The sequence below is a fragment of the Siniperca chuatsi genome, linkage group LG2 (genome assembly GCF_020085105.1).
Source record: "Siniperca chuatsi isolate FFG_IHB_CAS linkage group LG2, ASM2008510v1, whole genome shotgun sequence".
Classification (NCBI taxonomy): Eukaryota; Metazoa; Chordata; class Actinopteri; order Centrarchiformes; family Sinipercidae; genus Siniperca; species Siniperca chuatsi.
In genome coordinates, this window is record NC_058043.1 from 18,458,580 (window position 1) to 18,474,666 (window position 16,087).

The window sequence follows — 16,087 nt, forward strand, 5'->3', positions numbered from 1 at the left end:
CAACCACAACTGTCGTACATGTTGCCCAGTTGCTAGGCAGTGGACAGTATTTATTTTCCTGCAAACTCAACTTTTCTTCATCCCCTGCTCTGCACAAGCTGTTCCTCTGTCTTGGTGTTTAGTTAAATGCATTAGTGCATCTTTCATTTCATCTTCATGTTCAGTTTGTTTTTAGAAGGGATGGGCTAAAGGTCAGTTTAATTATGTTTTAGGTTAGATCAAGTTTAAGCTTAATGTTAATTTAATTGTGCTCTGTTCATGCTGAAAAAACATTAAAGTAAAGTTAAATCTACCACTTGGTTTGTTCTACTTTGGCACTGTGTGAGATGTGATTATGACTATGGTCTATTCAGTCACCAAGGCCACCAGTAGCTTACTGTAGAGAGAAGCTCTGCTTGTTCAGCGCTGAGTCATACATTTTTTTCCTAACAATTTTTGGAAAGTACTAGTAGCAATAGGGCATGTGGAAATGATATCTCTCTCTGTGTGTTGTGTGTGTGTGTGTGTGTGTGTTTTCATGCAGCTGCAGTCCTGAACCTCCGTGGTCCAAAGGGAGATATGGTGATAATGCTGCATTAGCCACAGATCAGACAAAGTGTGTTGTATAATAGCGACAGGATCAGTGGTATCAATCTGACTATCAGCAGGCCTTGAGATCCTGCCACAGCTTTTCCCCACAGAAGAAACAGCAACATACGCTTATTGCCCCAATCGTGAGAATGATTGCCACCCATATCACATCAGTGACCAAAAGCATCCTCTGTGATCCCTCAGCTGTCCCAGCTGTCCTACTGCTAAAAGTGTGCCTACTCCTCTAGGAATTCTGCAAACCGTCTTAATAAAGTACATGTACAGTTGTTAGCAGCCTTTTACCGCCAGCTGGCAAGTATGAAATATTAAAGCTAAACAGTGCAGTAGAGGACTTTACTCACCTCTGCATGTATGTATGTGCATTGTGGATGCTGAAGTACTAATAATAAGGATTACTGCAGCATCAGTCCATTGTTCATCTTTTTTGGGGTGTACATAAAACCCCACTTTATACTCTAATCCATTGTGCTTTCAGTTAAATATTCTAGAGTGTAGTCCTCTCACATTAAAGTTACTGTCATGTGTAATGAGGAACAGACTGTATTTTGCAGTGAAATCATTTGCACTTGAGACAGATTCCACATGCTTGAAAGGACTGCCAGGATGTTAAGCGTATTTTTATGGTACAGTAAAGAGAGATGCTACCTATTTGTTAATAAAAGCACCATTGGCACCAAAGTATGTGCCAAAACTTCACTGCTCATTTCACTCACTGTTAGCAGCTTCAGGTTCACTGGACAAACTCAAAAGGGCATGTTTACTAGCCTACTTTCAGGAGAGCACATGTGTGTGTTTGTGTTTGTATTTCATGTTCTTATATCCCGGTGGGGACTTTAACCTGAATGCACAGTAACCCATGGGGACTTGTGTCAAAAAACAGTCTCTACCCGTGGGGACCTCAATTTTTGTCCCCACGGGTAGAGACTGCTTTTTGAGGGTTACGACTTGGTTTTAGGGTAGAGGCTACAATTAGGTTATGGTTAGGGTAAGGGTTAAGGTTAGGCATTTAGTTGCGATGGTTAGGGTTCGGGGTAAGGGGCTAGGGAAAGCATTATGTCAATGACTGTCCCCCACGGGGATAGTGAAACAAACGGGTGTGTTGAGAAAGAGAGAGAGAGACCTGGTCGGTAGCTCGGCCCTGGTCAGTCAGATTCATGGACTCACAGGTCTAGAAAGTATGTTCTGGCAATTTGGCTCCTGACTCGTATGTCTGCGGCTGAGCCACAGAGGCTAGAAGGACAAACTCTGTCATGTCTGTCTTACTGTGTGGCTCTCCTCCAGATTAGTGAAAAATTATATATTATTAATTTCCTTTATTAGAGTGCTTAAACCCTAAGATACAGTTATACAGAGTTGGTATGTGGAGGTTTAAGAAAAGACTATTTTGATGTTCTTTTGGCTTTAAACCAATATTGTGGCTTTAACTAGCTTAAATAGAACAAAGCTTGCCTGTGACGGCACATATGATTTATTCATGGCTAAGTATTCCATCTGCATTCTGACAAAATAACTGGATCTGCACACTGCCCATTTCCATTAAACCAGTCTGCATCTTAGTAATTTCCCATTTTCTTCAGCAGGGGATCTGTTTACCGTTTTCAGTTCATGCTCAAGGTATGCAGTGAGCCAGAGAGAGCATTTCTTTCTTTGCTTTTCATCCTGCTTAACAATATGGCCCACAGACTGTACAGCAGATGGATGAGTGCTTCATCACAGTGTGATTTGCAAATTGCTTGGTGGGGAGAGTGGGGACTTCAGAACCATGAGGTGGATATAAAATGGAAAAAGTCACAATGTGTTTGTATGTTTCAACAGAAAATCACTTTCACACTAGTGTCCATGTGCACTCAGACCCTGGATACACATCCTTTTGGTTTTGTTACATTTTTGTCACGTATTCAGCCTCAGCACACAGCAAGGTACATGATGACACACCTTTGGACTGTCAAAATCTGTTGAATATTTGTTAAAACTGTCTTTATTTCAAGGCAAACTGAACGTTCTTCTCTACTAGCCAGTCTGAGCTCATATACCACGGAGTAGTATGAGCTGACAGCTGTCTGTGGAAACTTATCTTGACCCATTCCTACCCAGGGGCTTCACTGTGCATGTGCGTGCTGCATGCTGCGTAGTAGTGTATTTTGAGGGTCATACCAGAAAAACTTCACCCCAGGCGAGTATGAGTGGAGAGTGCACTGACAGGCACCCCTGGGTGTGTGTGTTTTTGTGTGTGTGTGTGTAGTGTTAGATTCCTTGTGGCAGATGAGCTCTCTCTGGTCGCCTCAGGCTGTTAGAATAAACAGCAGTGGATAAGAAAAGCCCATATCCTGTCAGTGTTTCCATTAAAATGTTAACCATGATAAAGTGACTTGTCTCAAAATAAAAAGAGGGGAAGGTTGAGAGTGGCTGGGATGTTTCCTGTGAAATTAAGACACCCCTATATTATTTGAATTCAGACTACAGATAGAACTGACTGAGTTATAACTAAAGGGGCAGAATCTCTGTAGGTATACAGTAAGAGAGAACAGGAGACTGGTCCAGGATGAAAATGAGACCTGAGATCTGTTGCAGAGCTGAAGCCAAGGCTGGGAGGTAAAGGGAGGGGAGGAAGACAAGGGTCCAGATGTGAGACGGCCTCACTGGCTGCCTGTTTACATTTCTCAGCTAACAGGAGTGTATTTTTAACCTCTGCCTGTTTTTGTTCTCTCTGCAGGTGCTGGAGAGTCGGGGAAGAGCACCATTGTGAAGCAGATGAAGTGAGTGACTGCTCATTGTTTTGCTTTTCCTCCCACCATCTCTGACAAATGAATACAGCACAAGTACATGTATTAGGAATATTTAAATATATATGGTTTTCCAACATTTATTTGAGGATCAGTATGTGCTACATAAACTTAAACTGAAGATTTATAGCAGCACATTAATTTGTGAATATTGAAGCAATTGTGCAGTACAAATGTTGCCTCACAACAAAATATTTTGAGTTTGAATCTCAGCCCTGGTCCTTTCTATGTAGTGTTTGCACAACATAATACCAGGATCTCGTTGCTTTCCATGTTCCGATGAATCATCATGTTTCATAAAGTGCGTTTCCATCCACCTGAATGGAAACACCAGCTACAATTTGCGGCAGATCACACATCAGATCTGTGTGGAGCGATGAGGAGACTGTAACCTTCCTCAAATTAATACATAAATATTAATACATGCCATATTTCTATCATGTTTTCCAAATTGTTTTCATTCGCTTGAGTTTTGACTGGCACTCTTTTACTTAAGTCATCTTGATGTGCCTTTTCTTCTGCACATAACGTTATTGCTCAGCAACCGTTGGTTCAGGAGTCATTTAGGCCTTTTGAAAACTGTTTTTAAATATAAGATGTAAATTAATAATGTCATAACCGATATATGATTTAGCTGAATTACGGGTTTAATGGTAATCTATTTTTTTATGCACCTTGGCACAGTATGGTTTGTTCCGATGATACCATTGTAGAATTAGGTTAATGTATTAATAACTCCTCAGGTTTGTTTTGATCGATAGTAATATTAGAAAATACTCCTTACATTTTTGTAACGTTGTGTAATTTTAATGTTGTTCTTAAAATTGTGCGTTAGTGGATGGAAATTCACATTAATTAGCTTTTTTGCTGATTTTTTTGGTTAAAATTTGTGCTACATTTGTATGGAAACATGACCATTGTGGGATCCTAGTATCTGACTTAATGCACTAGGTCCAATCAAATCAACATACAGCCTATAGGATGTGATGGCACAAGAGAAAGGTCTAATGTAGAGTACATGTCTGAGATCTATAAAAGACTAATTTCATTTTCAAAATATGATTCTTTTTATTCAAATGGCATCTGCTTTAAATCAAAGTAAAGCAGATGCCAAATGAAGTCTTCCAGTATAGTTCCTATTAGGAAAAATACTTTTCTGCTCTGTCACACTCACACTCACACACACACACACACACACACACACACACACACACACACACACACACACACAGGCAAGCTGAATCTTCCTCTGCACTGCAGCTGATATCGTATACAGGGATGTCCCCCCTCTGATAAATGCAATCTTCTAGCTAGCTTTGCACTCCTTTGCTCAGAGCCAACAGGCTTGAAATAGGCCATTAACAGGCAATGCATCATTAACATTTATCACCAGCCGTATGGAGGAGAGAAACAATTACGTGATTGACCAAATCGATTGGGGAGTCCAGTCACTGCGCAGAATACAGATATCTTTTGACATCTGTACTGCACTCTCCTGTGCTACACATGGACCGCAACAGGTACCAGGCTCCATCTTGTTACCTGTTTGTTACATCTAATTCAGTGAAATGCTTCCAGTCCTGTTTTAGCGTGTGTGCAATCCAGAATTAGCCAAGCAAAGAAAGCCTACCATTATTGCTGTGCTGACTTTAATCTGAGAAGGCTTAGTAAGCATTTGCTAAGGACAGACATCATATTGAAAGTGTTCCTCTACACTAAAACATCAGCATGAACTTTTCCTACACCTGATTGGACTAATCCACCCCTCTGGACTGTCACTTTTTGCTTTAGATTAAAAAACTAGAAAAACTTGGAGGCTGTTCTTGAAACGTCATATTTCATACTCAAGTATATACACCAAGATTTGATTCTGAATAGATTTAAGGCAAGGATTTGGCCATGCATTTGCTGGAGCCGCTGGTTTCCTTAAAACAAGGGTTGAGAAGATTGTGCGAAATGCGCGTTTCCACAGCTGATGCGTATGAATGAAAGTTCCTAGTGTTCCTGTTCTGTGCTGCTGCATTGACTGAAGCAATTTCATAAATCTCTCAGATACACTGTTCCTTTAAAATCCTCTCTCACATGTGCACATCAATGAACACCTACATGCTTGATGCTTTTGCTTTTGATATGTCATTAACAAAAGCACACATCCACTCCCCCACATACATATGTAGATACACAGATACAAAAACAAGTATTATTTCTCTGTGTTCATTTTAGGATTTTAATCCACTCACTGAGGTCACATGAACCCACCTATATAGACTAATTTTAGGACATTAATGACTCATACACAATACCAGATCCCTGGAACTTGTTAGGCTTATTGGTATGCAGCAGTTATTGATGTTTTTAGACCTGTAGTTTTTCTGCTAGGACATGTCAAAATGTCTCATGCTATCGAGCCCTTTAGCTGACAGTGAAGTGAAAAGAGCACACCACCACTGTTTTCTCTTTGCTCATAGAGGAGTAGGAGTGAATTCTTTCAGCTATCAAAAAATAGAGAACAAATAACTCACTCAAATGTAACCCTTCAGAGTTGTGTGAACATCTTTTTTTTGTAAGATGGACAAATAATAGATTTCAGAGATACTATGTGTGGAATTTTCCTATTCTTAATTCTGACAAAAGGATGATTATGCTTGCTCACAGGAAACTGTAAAACTAATGATGGGGTTTAATTTAATCTAGTTTTGAAATTCTTAAGAAAAAATCTGAAAGATTTCCTCCGGTTGACACTAGACTTGCATGTTGTGACAAAAAAAGGATAATTCTGCTTGCAAAAATGTGACAGTCACAGGATATGACAGCATTGATGATTGGATTTAAATTTAATCCAGTTTTAGAGTTCTATTGAAAATGTACCCCTGGTTGACACTTGACGTGCAAGTTATTTTTAACACAGACGTAATTAAATATTTAAATGAGAAAGAAGCAGCTCACAATGTCCATACAATATAATTACCATTGCCAAGTTTTCAGTTCAGTTTGTCTGATTTAGTTATATCAGTTATTCAGGCTATCTCTAAGTACTCAGTCAAATCTGATGGAAAGTTAGACCAATAAAGAAATAATTTGTTTTAGGTGTGGATAGGATGTGTGTTGCTGTATTTTGATGCAGATCTGGATTCAGATTACAAACTCTATTTTCTATTATTAGAATAAAATTGAAAGGATTGGGGAGGTATGAGCTCTGTGAGTGCTTCCTTCTGTAGTTATAGATGCCAATCAAGGTCACAGTTAAATGTTTTCTAGATACTCTACATACATTCAGATAAGTCATATCTGCATTTAAACGAGGTGTTCAGGTGCAGAAAGCACGATTTGCTGATATTCTCAAATACAGATAGCTAGGTGACACTTTGTGTCCAGCTCTACCTTATCCACATTTGCTAGGCTAATGTTTAAGATTACTATAAAAATAACTATTTAAATTGTGTTTTCTAAAACAAAGTTTGCAAAGTGCATCACAATTAAGTCAATCAAAAATTATTTTATGAAATGATTAAAAGTGTTGTTTGGATGAGGGGGAAACACTGTGGGCTTTCAGTCATCTTGGCTGTGACTCAGTGTTTCACCATGGGCTCACTTGCATTTTAATGAGGTCCCATTCAGTGCATCACAGAATCAATGAGCATCCTGGCTGTGTGACTCTGGTCTCTGGGCTGTGACAGGCCAGGGGAGATGGTTCTGTTTGGTTTCCAGCCCAGCAGCTTGTGTCTCAGCCCCATGCTTTTTCAACCACATGCCTCTTTCTCTCCGTCTCTTTCCACAGCTCCAAAAGCAAGTAAATATTTGTTTTAGTGCCTGTAGCTGAGAGATACAAAAACGGCTGAATTCTCCCAGTACCGCAGCCCAGCAGTGTTGTGATTTGTCATCACATACACGCAGGACATCTTTGATGGATTTAATGACATATCAATTAAATATATAATCTTAGATCAGGTTTATTGGTACAAATAATGGACAACATTTACACAGTAAGACGAAATATTGAGCAGGACAGTCATTCTTTGACATTAGCAGCTGTGCCCAAACTATAAACAAGCAAAGCACATATCAGTTGTATCTTCTCTACAAAGGGTGTAGGTTTGGTTTCAGAAGGGACACAATGAAGTCAGAGGTTCTTCAACCACAAAAAGTTCTTATTTTGAAGGCACTAACACTATAATCATGTCAGAAATCAATATTTTACTCCCTTGTATGTAATGTGTAGTAGTAACGTCAGTATTATGTTTTATTGTCACGTTGTGATTTCTTTAAATGACACACTAGTGCTGCTCTTCCCATCCCTCCCCCTGGTCTCTGTTTTCAGGATTATCCATGAGGATGGATACTCAGAAGATGAGTGCAAGCAGTACAGAGCAGTTGTCTACAGCAACACAATCCAGTCCATTATGGCCATCATCAAAGCCATGGCCAACCTTAAGATCGACTATGAGGAACCTACTAGAGCGGTAGGTATCTGAAGTTGACACTGAAATTTGTAACTGTTTACATGTCGTCTCGTCACCCTCTGCAGCAGCAAGACATAAGTGAAATTCAGCAAAGATGGCAGCATTGTTGTAGAAAGAAGATTGTGCTGCTGTTAACATAAGCCATTGCAGAAGTCAAAAGACAGCGTCTCCAACCAAGTGAAATGTGCCTGTTTTTGTTTTACAATACAAACTAATACAGATGCATTTAAAAACAGACATAACTTGACAAGTGCCATATTGTTCCCATGCAACTTGAAACCTGTTGTTTAATAATGGAAAGCTGTTGAAGGTAGTAACAAGACCTGTTTAAGTGTAGTGTAATACAGCTGCACTCGGCTCAGTGATATCATCTCTACTAATCACCACCAAAGCCTCCACTCTGCCTCCATCCTAACCACCCATATCTAGCCTTGAGGATTTGAGGCAGCAGAAATTATGCAGCCCAAGAATTCTTCCTGAGTGCAGTGTGACAGTTTCTACTTGGATCTGTGCTGTTAAAGGAAACGGTAAAGAACTGCCTTTCAGCAAGGCACCACACAGGGTGATAATAGATCAGAGATAAAATTCAGGCATTACTAATGATAGGAGAAAATTACATTGCTTTTACTATGGACCCACTGTCTCACAAATGTGATTCATATAATAGATGAAGCAATCTGTCAACTCTTACATCAAAGTACATTTTAAAAGACAAATAATTTGACTTAATGCCACATACTTCAATTCATCTTGTATGTTTCTCTTTCAGTTAACTTGTTTCTAAGTGTGTGTAAATACTACATAAGGAAATCTGAACTACATGATCCTCAGACTCTCAATCTTGCTGAATTGCAATAAGTAATAAAGCTGCAGTGTATCATGTGTTGTGGACAAAATTATTATGCTTGGTAACATGTTACTAAAACATGCATTCTACAATGCAGGCAGTTAAATTCTGATTTTTTTGTAACCCTTATAATTCTTATTTTGCAGTCTCTGTACAGTTTTGATACTTGTGTTCTTCCCAAATGTCACTCTCCCGGGTGACCTTCTTTCCAGAGGAGTTGGATTAACATGGTTTTATGTGGAAAGAGCTTTTTGACTGCCTGGTATATCTCAGGATTGGCTCTGCCAAGGTAGCTAGCTCTCCCTGACAAGTTCTGCTGGACAGATTACAGTGTTTCGTGAATGAGTTTATTTGAGTTGCACCTTCCCCCACTTCAATGGCCTACAGAGAGCTTTGAGTATCCTGGAACATTTTGCAGATTTCAATTAAAAAGACAATATTTGTCTCACAGCCTGAAGGAATGCAGGTGGCATTCAGCAATATTCCGAAATCAGCGTGTGACTGAACATGTTTGCCTCTGATGTTTGTTTGCCAAACATGACAGTTGCTGCAAACTATCGGTAACCAAATAGTAGTTGATACAGTGCATACCTCTGCCAATGCCGTGCACTCTAGATATGTCATGTATTTTTACCAAACGTGTATCATTTCTTCCATGACCCACTGTCAACTGATTTCACATCAGAAGTTGCTGACATTTTCATGACTGTATCACAAGACTATTTTAATTCTAAACGAGTTGAATTGAGCCTCTTCACTTTTCTAGACTATCTCTGGCTATACCTTACGAAGTTAGCTTAAATAGTTTAAACACTGAAAAGTGTGGAATGTGTGTGCATAACATTCCCCCTAAAAGAAACTTTATCCACAGGTTTAGTTGTATCCAACAACAAAAATCCACATTCTTAAACTGTTCTTGAGCAAGACATTGAGCACCAGAAACAACAGTTAAAAAAAGAAATGTTAGTATGGGACCAAGAGATTGTAGAGAGGTAAAACAAAGTTCAGCTGTTGAATTTAGGTGAACGCCTCCCTGCTCACGTATTACAGGTATCTCTGGGTAATAAAGGCAAGCAAATACTGTAAATATTAATTTACTGATGATGCATCTGTTTTTCCAGACCACTGCACCTTAATAGATGGATTTATTACAGTGTAAAGTGTACAGTACCAAGTTTGATGGTAGATGACTGTGTGATGGCCCCGGGCCAATCAGGCCAATGATACATAATTTCTGGTCATACTATTCCTCACTCTTTGGTTTACTTCTCTGTTTCTTCACTTCTCTCTTATGCTTCCTTGACCAATCAGATTGTAAATCTCCTTAGAGTTAGTTATAATACATGTCACAATGGACTTGTATGGAGTGCAGAGGGCTGCAGGAACTTCAAATTACATAACAGTTTCACAGCAGTTTCCAGTGGTCGTAGCGCTTATCTGCAGTTTCTAAGTAAAGCAGATTGAGATAGTTGTTTTTAAAGCAGCAATTACCACAAGCACACACTGGATACCTGCAACAACAGCAAGCTACAGTTGTATGTTGGCAAGGCAGCTGGCTGACGACCACACACCACATCTGACTTATGTTTGCCAGGCATGCTAATGCAGAAAATGCCCAGCCTGATGTAACCTGCTGGTTACATTCCAAGAAAGCCTCTGTCACATATATACATATACATAGTGTATGTGTGTATGCAAAAGCTACAAAAAAGTTTCATCTGGATTCTTACAATTTGTTATAAAATCATACACTTGAAATAAAAAATAAATTCACAATCAATGAAGTATTTAATTATATTTTTGATATACAGTCTTTTCAGCACAATTCTGAACTCTCAGTATCATACACTTTGTAGTAATAAAATGCAAGAGACAAGTAGAATACTAGCCATGTGGAAAGAAAGTCCTAAATAAAGCCCTTATCAGCTTTGTCTAGTGAAGAAAAATAATGAGGGTTAATAAACGTAATTTATTTTTTTAAGAGACCTACTCAATCTAATGGTGTGTATTTTCTTGTCAGGATGATGCCCGCCAACTGTTTGCCCTGTCAGGAGCAGCAGAGGAGCAGGGCATCCTGCCAGAAGACCTGTCCAACGTCATCCAGCGACTGTGGGCTGACGGAGGCGTCCAGAGCTGCTTCACACGGGCCCGAGAGTACCAGCTCAATGACTCTGCGGCCTAGTGAGTGCCTTAATATACCATAAAATATCATCAAGGCTATTATGTGGATCAGTGTGTTTCAAAATAAAAAAGACCAGAGTATGCAGATGTGTGCAGAGAGGAAAATATGGTATATGTGGTGAGAGATGTCAAAAAAACCACTTTCAGTGTCTCCAAAACTCACTAATAATCACATATCAGAAATAAATAATGATGATATATTGATAGAGCTGCCTTATCCCAACTTCTATCAGTAAATTGCAGTTTATATTGATAGAATTTTCTTGTGCAAGAGTAATTTGGTTGCTCCTGTGATAATAAACCTTATCATAGTTTGAGGGGTAGAGCAGAAGTGTGACGAGTTTCTGAAAAAAATAAATAAATAAATAAATACAAAAAAAAAATCATATCCTCCACCCTGCATTTAGAGTTTAGGATTGTCTTTAATAAACTACAACTTGCTCTAAAGTGATAAGTTGGCCAAATACGTTTTGTTTGTCCCTGTTACTTTTCATCCCCCTTTTCTCTGTATTTATTACACCAACACCACACTCTTTAGTATAGTTTTACTCTTTTACCCGTGCTCTTTTTAGTTTTAAAAGTTTTCTCTGTGCTGGATTCAGTTTTATATCTTCTCATATTGTTACTATGTCACCACACTACATTTCTCTGCATCACAGCACTGGCTGTGGAGAAGTCTCCCATAGAGAGCAGCTACAGTTATTAATAGTGAAGACATTACTGTTTTGTTTTAACAGTGGCTTTCACTTTAAGACCAGTCACGTTGCTAATCTGCAACAGCACATCAACCTCGGCCTCTCTCCTCAGGTCTTAATTACCTCATTTACCCTCTGAGTGCTCCATTTGTTGGCCACATTGTTATAATGTTCCTATATAATAACAGGGAGAGCATGAGGTAATTGTGAGAGGCTGCTGGTAAGAGGTAAGAGGTGCTTATCGCTCTGACCCTCTGGGATGCACTGCTGCTCTGAAATGGAAATCCAGAGAAAACAGAGAGCCTTGGCGTCGTTCACCACCAGCTGCCTGCAAGCTGCAGCAGGAATTAACTGCACTGATTTCTGTTTAATACACAAGCCCTTTGATAATCTATGACACCTCCAGATTGTGCACTGGACTGTCAGGAGAGTGTTAAGTGTTTCACAAATGATTGCTTTGCAGTCATGGCAGTATTTAACTTCCAGGGGGAGTGATATTGTTCTCTGTTTGCGTTGGCCAGCATAATCATAACTTCTCCATCTCTGCTTCACTGCTCTTGTTAAAGCCGAGGGGACCTGGAAGCATACTGCTAACATGGCCTCACATTTAGTTAGCTAGGAGAGTGGACAATGTAGGATGTTTCATCATGGCTTTGTAGAGCGCTGAGAGAGTCGGTTGCTATAAGAGAAAACTAAATGAGTCTGGCACTAGACCATAATCCATGTCTGAGCACCTGCTGAGAGCCAGAGAAAGGATGGGGAAGATAAAGAGAGAGAGAGAGATGACACAGCCCACATTGAGACCTCACTCTTCTCTCTCGCTGGTTTGATAGAAAGGGACATGTACTGTACACTCTGAAAATAATGGATCCAGCTGCCATTGTTTCAGGAAACAAACCTTTCACACCTCTGTCTGAAACGTAATGGTCTCTTCTTGCACCATAATTGTTCTGTGTGCAGCAATATTTGCTGGCTTTAGACTGTACAAATCTACTATGGCTCCGCACTAGGTTGCTGATAATTTACTCCAGTGACAAAAATAAACATGGTGAGGTGGTTTTAAAATCTCTTTTAATAACCTGATGGTTATTTTGCCTTTGACGATTCTCGGTCACACTACAGTTGAGTACCTTTTCTTATTAGAGTGTAAGCTGACCAAATTGAATTAATCTTCAAGGCTTATAAACCCAATGGCCAAATCAAGCAGTGTTACAATATCTGACGTGTGGACTACAAAAGCAGCCTAAACCTCTGTGAGGAGCAGGATTATGATTAAACTGTCAACACGTGGCATGAAGTAGTGGTGCGGAGGCTCTAATATCTACACCCAGGCTGTGGCTTGTATAGGATTACATCTAGCACCAACACTTTGTTATACAACAGTTTCTTTTTCATGCAGCTCAATATTGTGCTGAAAGATTGACAGAAAATACTTTTGTGTCTCCCATGGTAGTGTGATATGTGTAAAAGTTGATTGTGGTCTTGTATTTAGTGCTTTTATCAGGCTTGAAGCATGCTAGCCTGAACAGTCAGATTGCTTTATTTGGCCATGTTTGCACACACACAAACACACACACCTACACACCTAAACACACACACATACACACACCCAAACTCACACACACACAGTTTCTTCTAAGTACATTCAAAACAATACAAAATATGAAGAAGCAGAAAGTCACTACAAATTGAAGTGCATCAGAACTATCCAGATACCTTCATTCCAGCTAAGAGAAAATAGAAAAATAGGAGATTGATAATAATATTCTAACACTGAATTGAGTGCCGTGCCCTGACTGCACTTTTTGATGTCTCTTATCATAAACAAAGGTCACTGTCTCTTGTGCTTGTGCGTGTGCATGTGGATATGAAAAGCATCTCAGTGTTCTTTGGCAAGATTTAATGCTTACATTGCTGACCATACGACATGATTTTGTGATTGCTGACAAAGATTTAAGAAGATGATTAAATCAGAAAACACTACAGCTACCAGAACTATTCCTTTCCTTCACCTATTTTGCTGAACTTTGCAAATGGTGTTTTAGAGGAAGCTTTGAGTATTATTTGTAAAGACTTTCTAAAGATTTTAGACCAATTTTATCTTTGTTACATGTGACAAGTTACATTAATTTGTAACTGAGGTCGCTGTAACATAACTTGCAGTTCATGCTTTTCCTTAGCTGAGATAGTGCAGTATGTGATTACATCTTTGCAATCTCTGTATTCAATAGCATGGTTGGTTTGCAGGGACATTATACTGTATGCTCCAATTATCAATGAATGGATTGTGAGTGGAGCTGTTGTTAAAGCATTGAGAATTTCAGCAGATATGAAGTTTCAGAAAATGTTTCCTGATCTTATACACAAATGCGTTGAAGAATAATGTACATTACATTAAATTATTACTCATGATGTTTAAGTGAGGGGGAAAATGTTCAAAACTTCTGTTCTTCTCATGGGTGTATGAAGGAACAGACCTGAAACAACCTTCCCTTACACCTTACCTTAACATAACAGCTTACAATCCTTTCTCTCTGAGAGGTTTGAGGACAGTTAATTTGATATCTCTTGTGTCCGTGTTCCCATCAGTTACCTAAATGACCTGGAGAGGATAGCCAAGCCAGATTACATCCCCACACAGCAAGATGTGCTGCGGACCCGAGTGAAGACCACCGGCATTGTGGAAACACATTTCACCTTCAAGGACCTGCACTTCAAGTAAGAGCCCCCTTTTGCAAGTTTTTCTCAACTGCTCAAGTTAATTTTGTGAAACACTGTTAAAATGGTTAAATGTGGCATCACCACGTCGCTTTATATTATGCAGCACAACATTTCATTTTAATTTACTAATTTACTCACTCGCTGGGCCCAACCAAGTGCTGTATTTAACAGCAGAAGTGAGCCACCTTCACTGCATTAACAACCGCCCCTGCTAATCTACTTCCGTGAAATAAAAAGCAGCAGCTGTGCTATTTCACAGAAGAGGACATATATTTAATGGCTGTTTTTACATCATCATCTCGTAACCAAACCGATCAGAGAGGGTGAGATGCCATCAGGACTTGGCTCAGTAGTTGACCAGCAATTATTTGAGTAGGCTTATGCTCACCACCTGAAATTTATCAACACATTTTAGTTTGAATTGTTCCGACGGTTGCCTGAAGTATTTTGCATGTGAGGATTTACACAATAAGCATGTTTATAAATGCATTTATGATCTCCAAGAGTTTCTTAATGCATCACTGTGTTATTTGAAGATAACAGCACTCAGACCTGAAACTTTATGTGAAAGCAATCAGAAATTAGCTGTTGTTAGCACAGCATTTTACTGTGTTTTGACAATAATGACCCTCATTTGAGGATTTTGCCAACTGAGGAAAATTCGTGTGTGTGTGTGTGTGTGTGTGTGTGTGTGTGTGTGTGTGTGTGTGTGTGTGTGTGTGTGTGTGTGTGTGTGTGTGTGTGTGTGTGTGTGTGTGTGTGTGTGTGTGTGTGTGTGTGTGTGTGCTTATGAGTCACGCATTTATGTTTGTACTAAAAGTATTGTGTGTTTGCCAGCGCACAATGTTTCCCCTTTTTGGAAAGCTCAATAAAGTTCACGGAAAGGAAGACATTTGTTTTCCGATTTGTGGAGTTGTTGTTTTGTTGCCGTCTCATTTCAGCAACTTGAGTTTTAACCCAAACAGCTCATCCCACTCCATACTGTTACAGCGGGGACTCCATACATATTGCTCACACACAGAAAAAGAAGAGGGGGAAACCTTCAGTGAAGTGCAAATCATACATATGAGTAAAATCACACAAACAACTTTTTTTTTGCTATCCCACACAAACAATATGCATATGTGTGGGATTTTAGTAACTGAATGGTTATCACAGCAGGATTACACATATTAGTAATGAAAAAATGTATTAGGGAATGCAAACTCATTATTACCCCTTTAGTTTATTACTTTGAATGACACTTTGCCATGCTTCTCAGAAGTTGTCTTGTTTTTACAATGTCAATGTCATTGTGTTTATGTGTTCTGATAATGGCATATTCCTCACTGAGATAATAAAATCTGAAGATTGTAGTCACCCCTCACACCACACACAAACACATTATACTTTATATCTGATCGAGACCTTAGTCACTACTAAGGCTTTGGAAACAATAGAGAAAATTGTTTGTAAAATATCAAAGATCTAAAAACGCTTTTAGTCAGACTTGATCTGCTTTCTCCAGGCAGTGGAAATGAAAAAGTGTGTGTGCTTCTGTGCCTGCTGTGTATCCATGTGTAATATTTGAGTCTCCTATTTACTGTATGTCTTAATTTATTTGATTTCTTTCTGGAAGAAATAAACCAAATCCAGCTAGCTTATGTTTACCTACAGCTCCTCTTCAGGGCTGTACAGCTGTGATATATTTAGCTTGTGTAAGCAGCGCTGGAGACGAGCGCACTGTTGAGGTAAACAGTCTAAAGTGTGTCACTATTATAATGAGCTCTGCTTACTCAGCCTAAAGCTGGGCCGTCCGCAAGAGTGAGA

General features: G+C 39.3%; 1 protein-coding gene across 2 annotated transcripts in view; it reads left to right on the forward strand.

The window, feature by feature from the left end:
• LOC122861356 (guanine nucleotide-binding protein G(i) subunit alpha-2) overlaps positions 1–16,087 on the forward strand; it is a 55,985-nt gene that overhangs the window by 34,730 nt on the left and 5,168 nt on the right. For both annotated transcript variants that reach the window (XM_044165575.1, XM_044165565.1), the window contains exons 2-5: positions 3,305–3,347; positions 7,693–7,834; positions 10,702–10,862; positions 14,147–14,275. In XM_044165575.1, the coding sequence (XP_044021510.1) occupies positions 3,305–3,347; positions 7,693–7,834; positions 10,702–10,862; positions 14,147–14,275 (475 nt within the window). The remainder of the gene's footprint in view (positions 1–3,304; positions 3,348–7,692; positions 7,835–10,701; positions 10,863–14,146; positions 14,276–16,087) is intronic.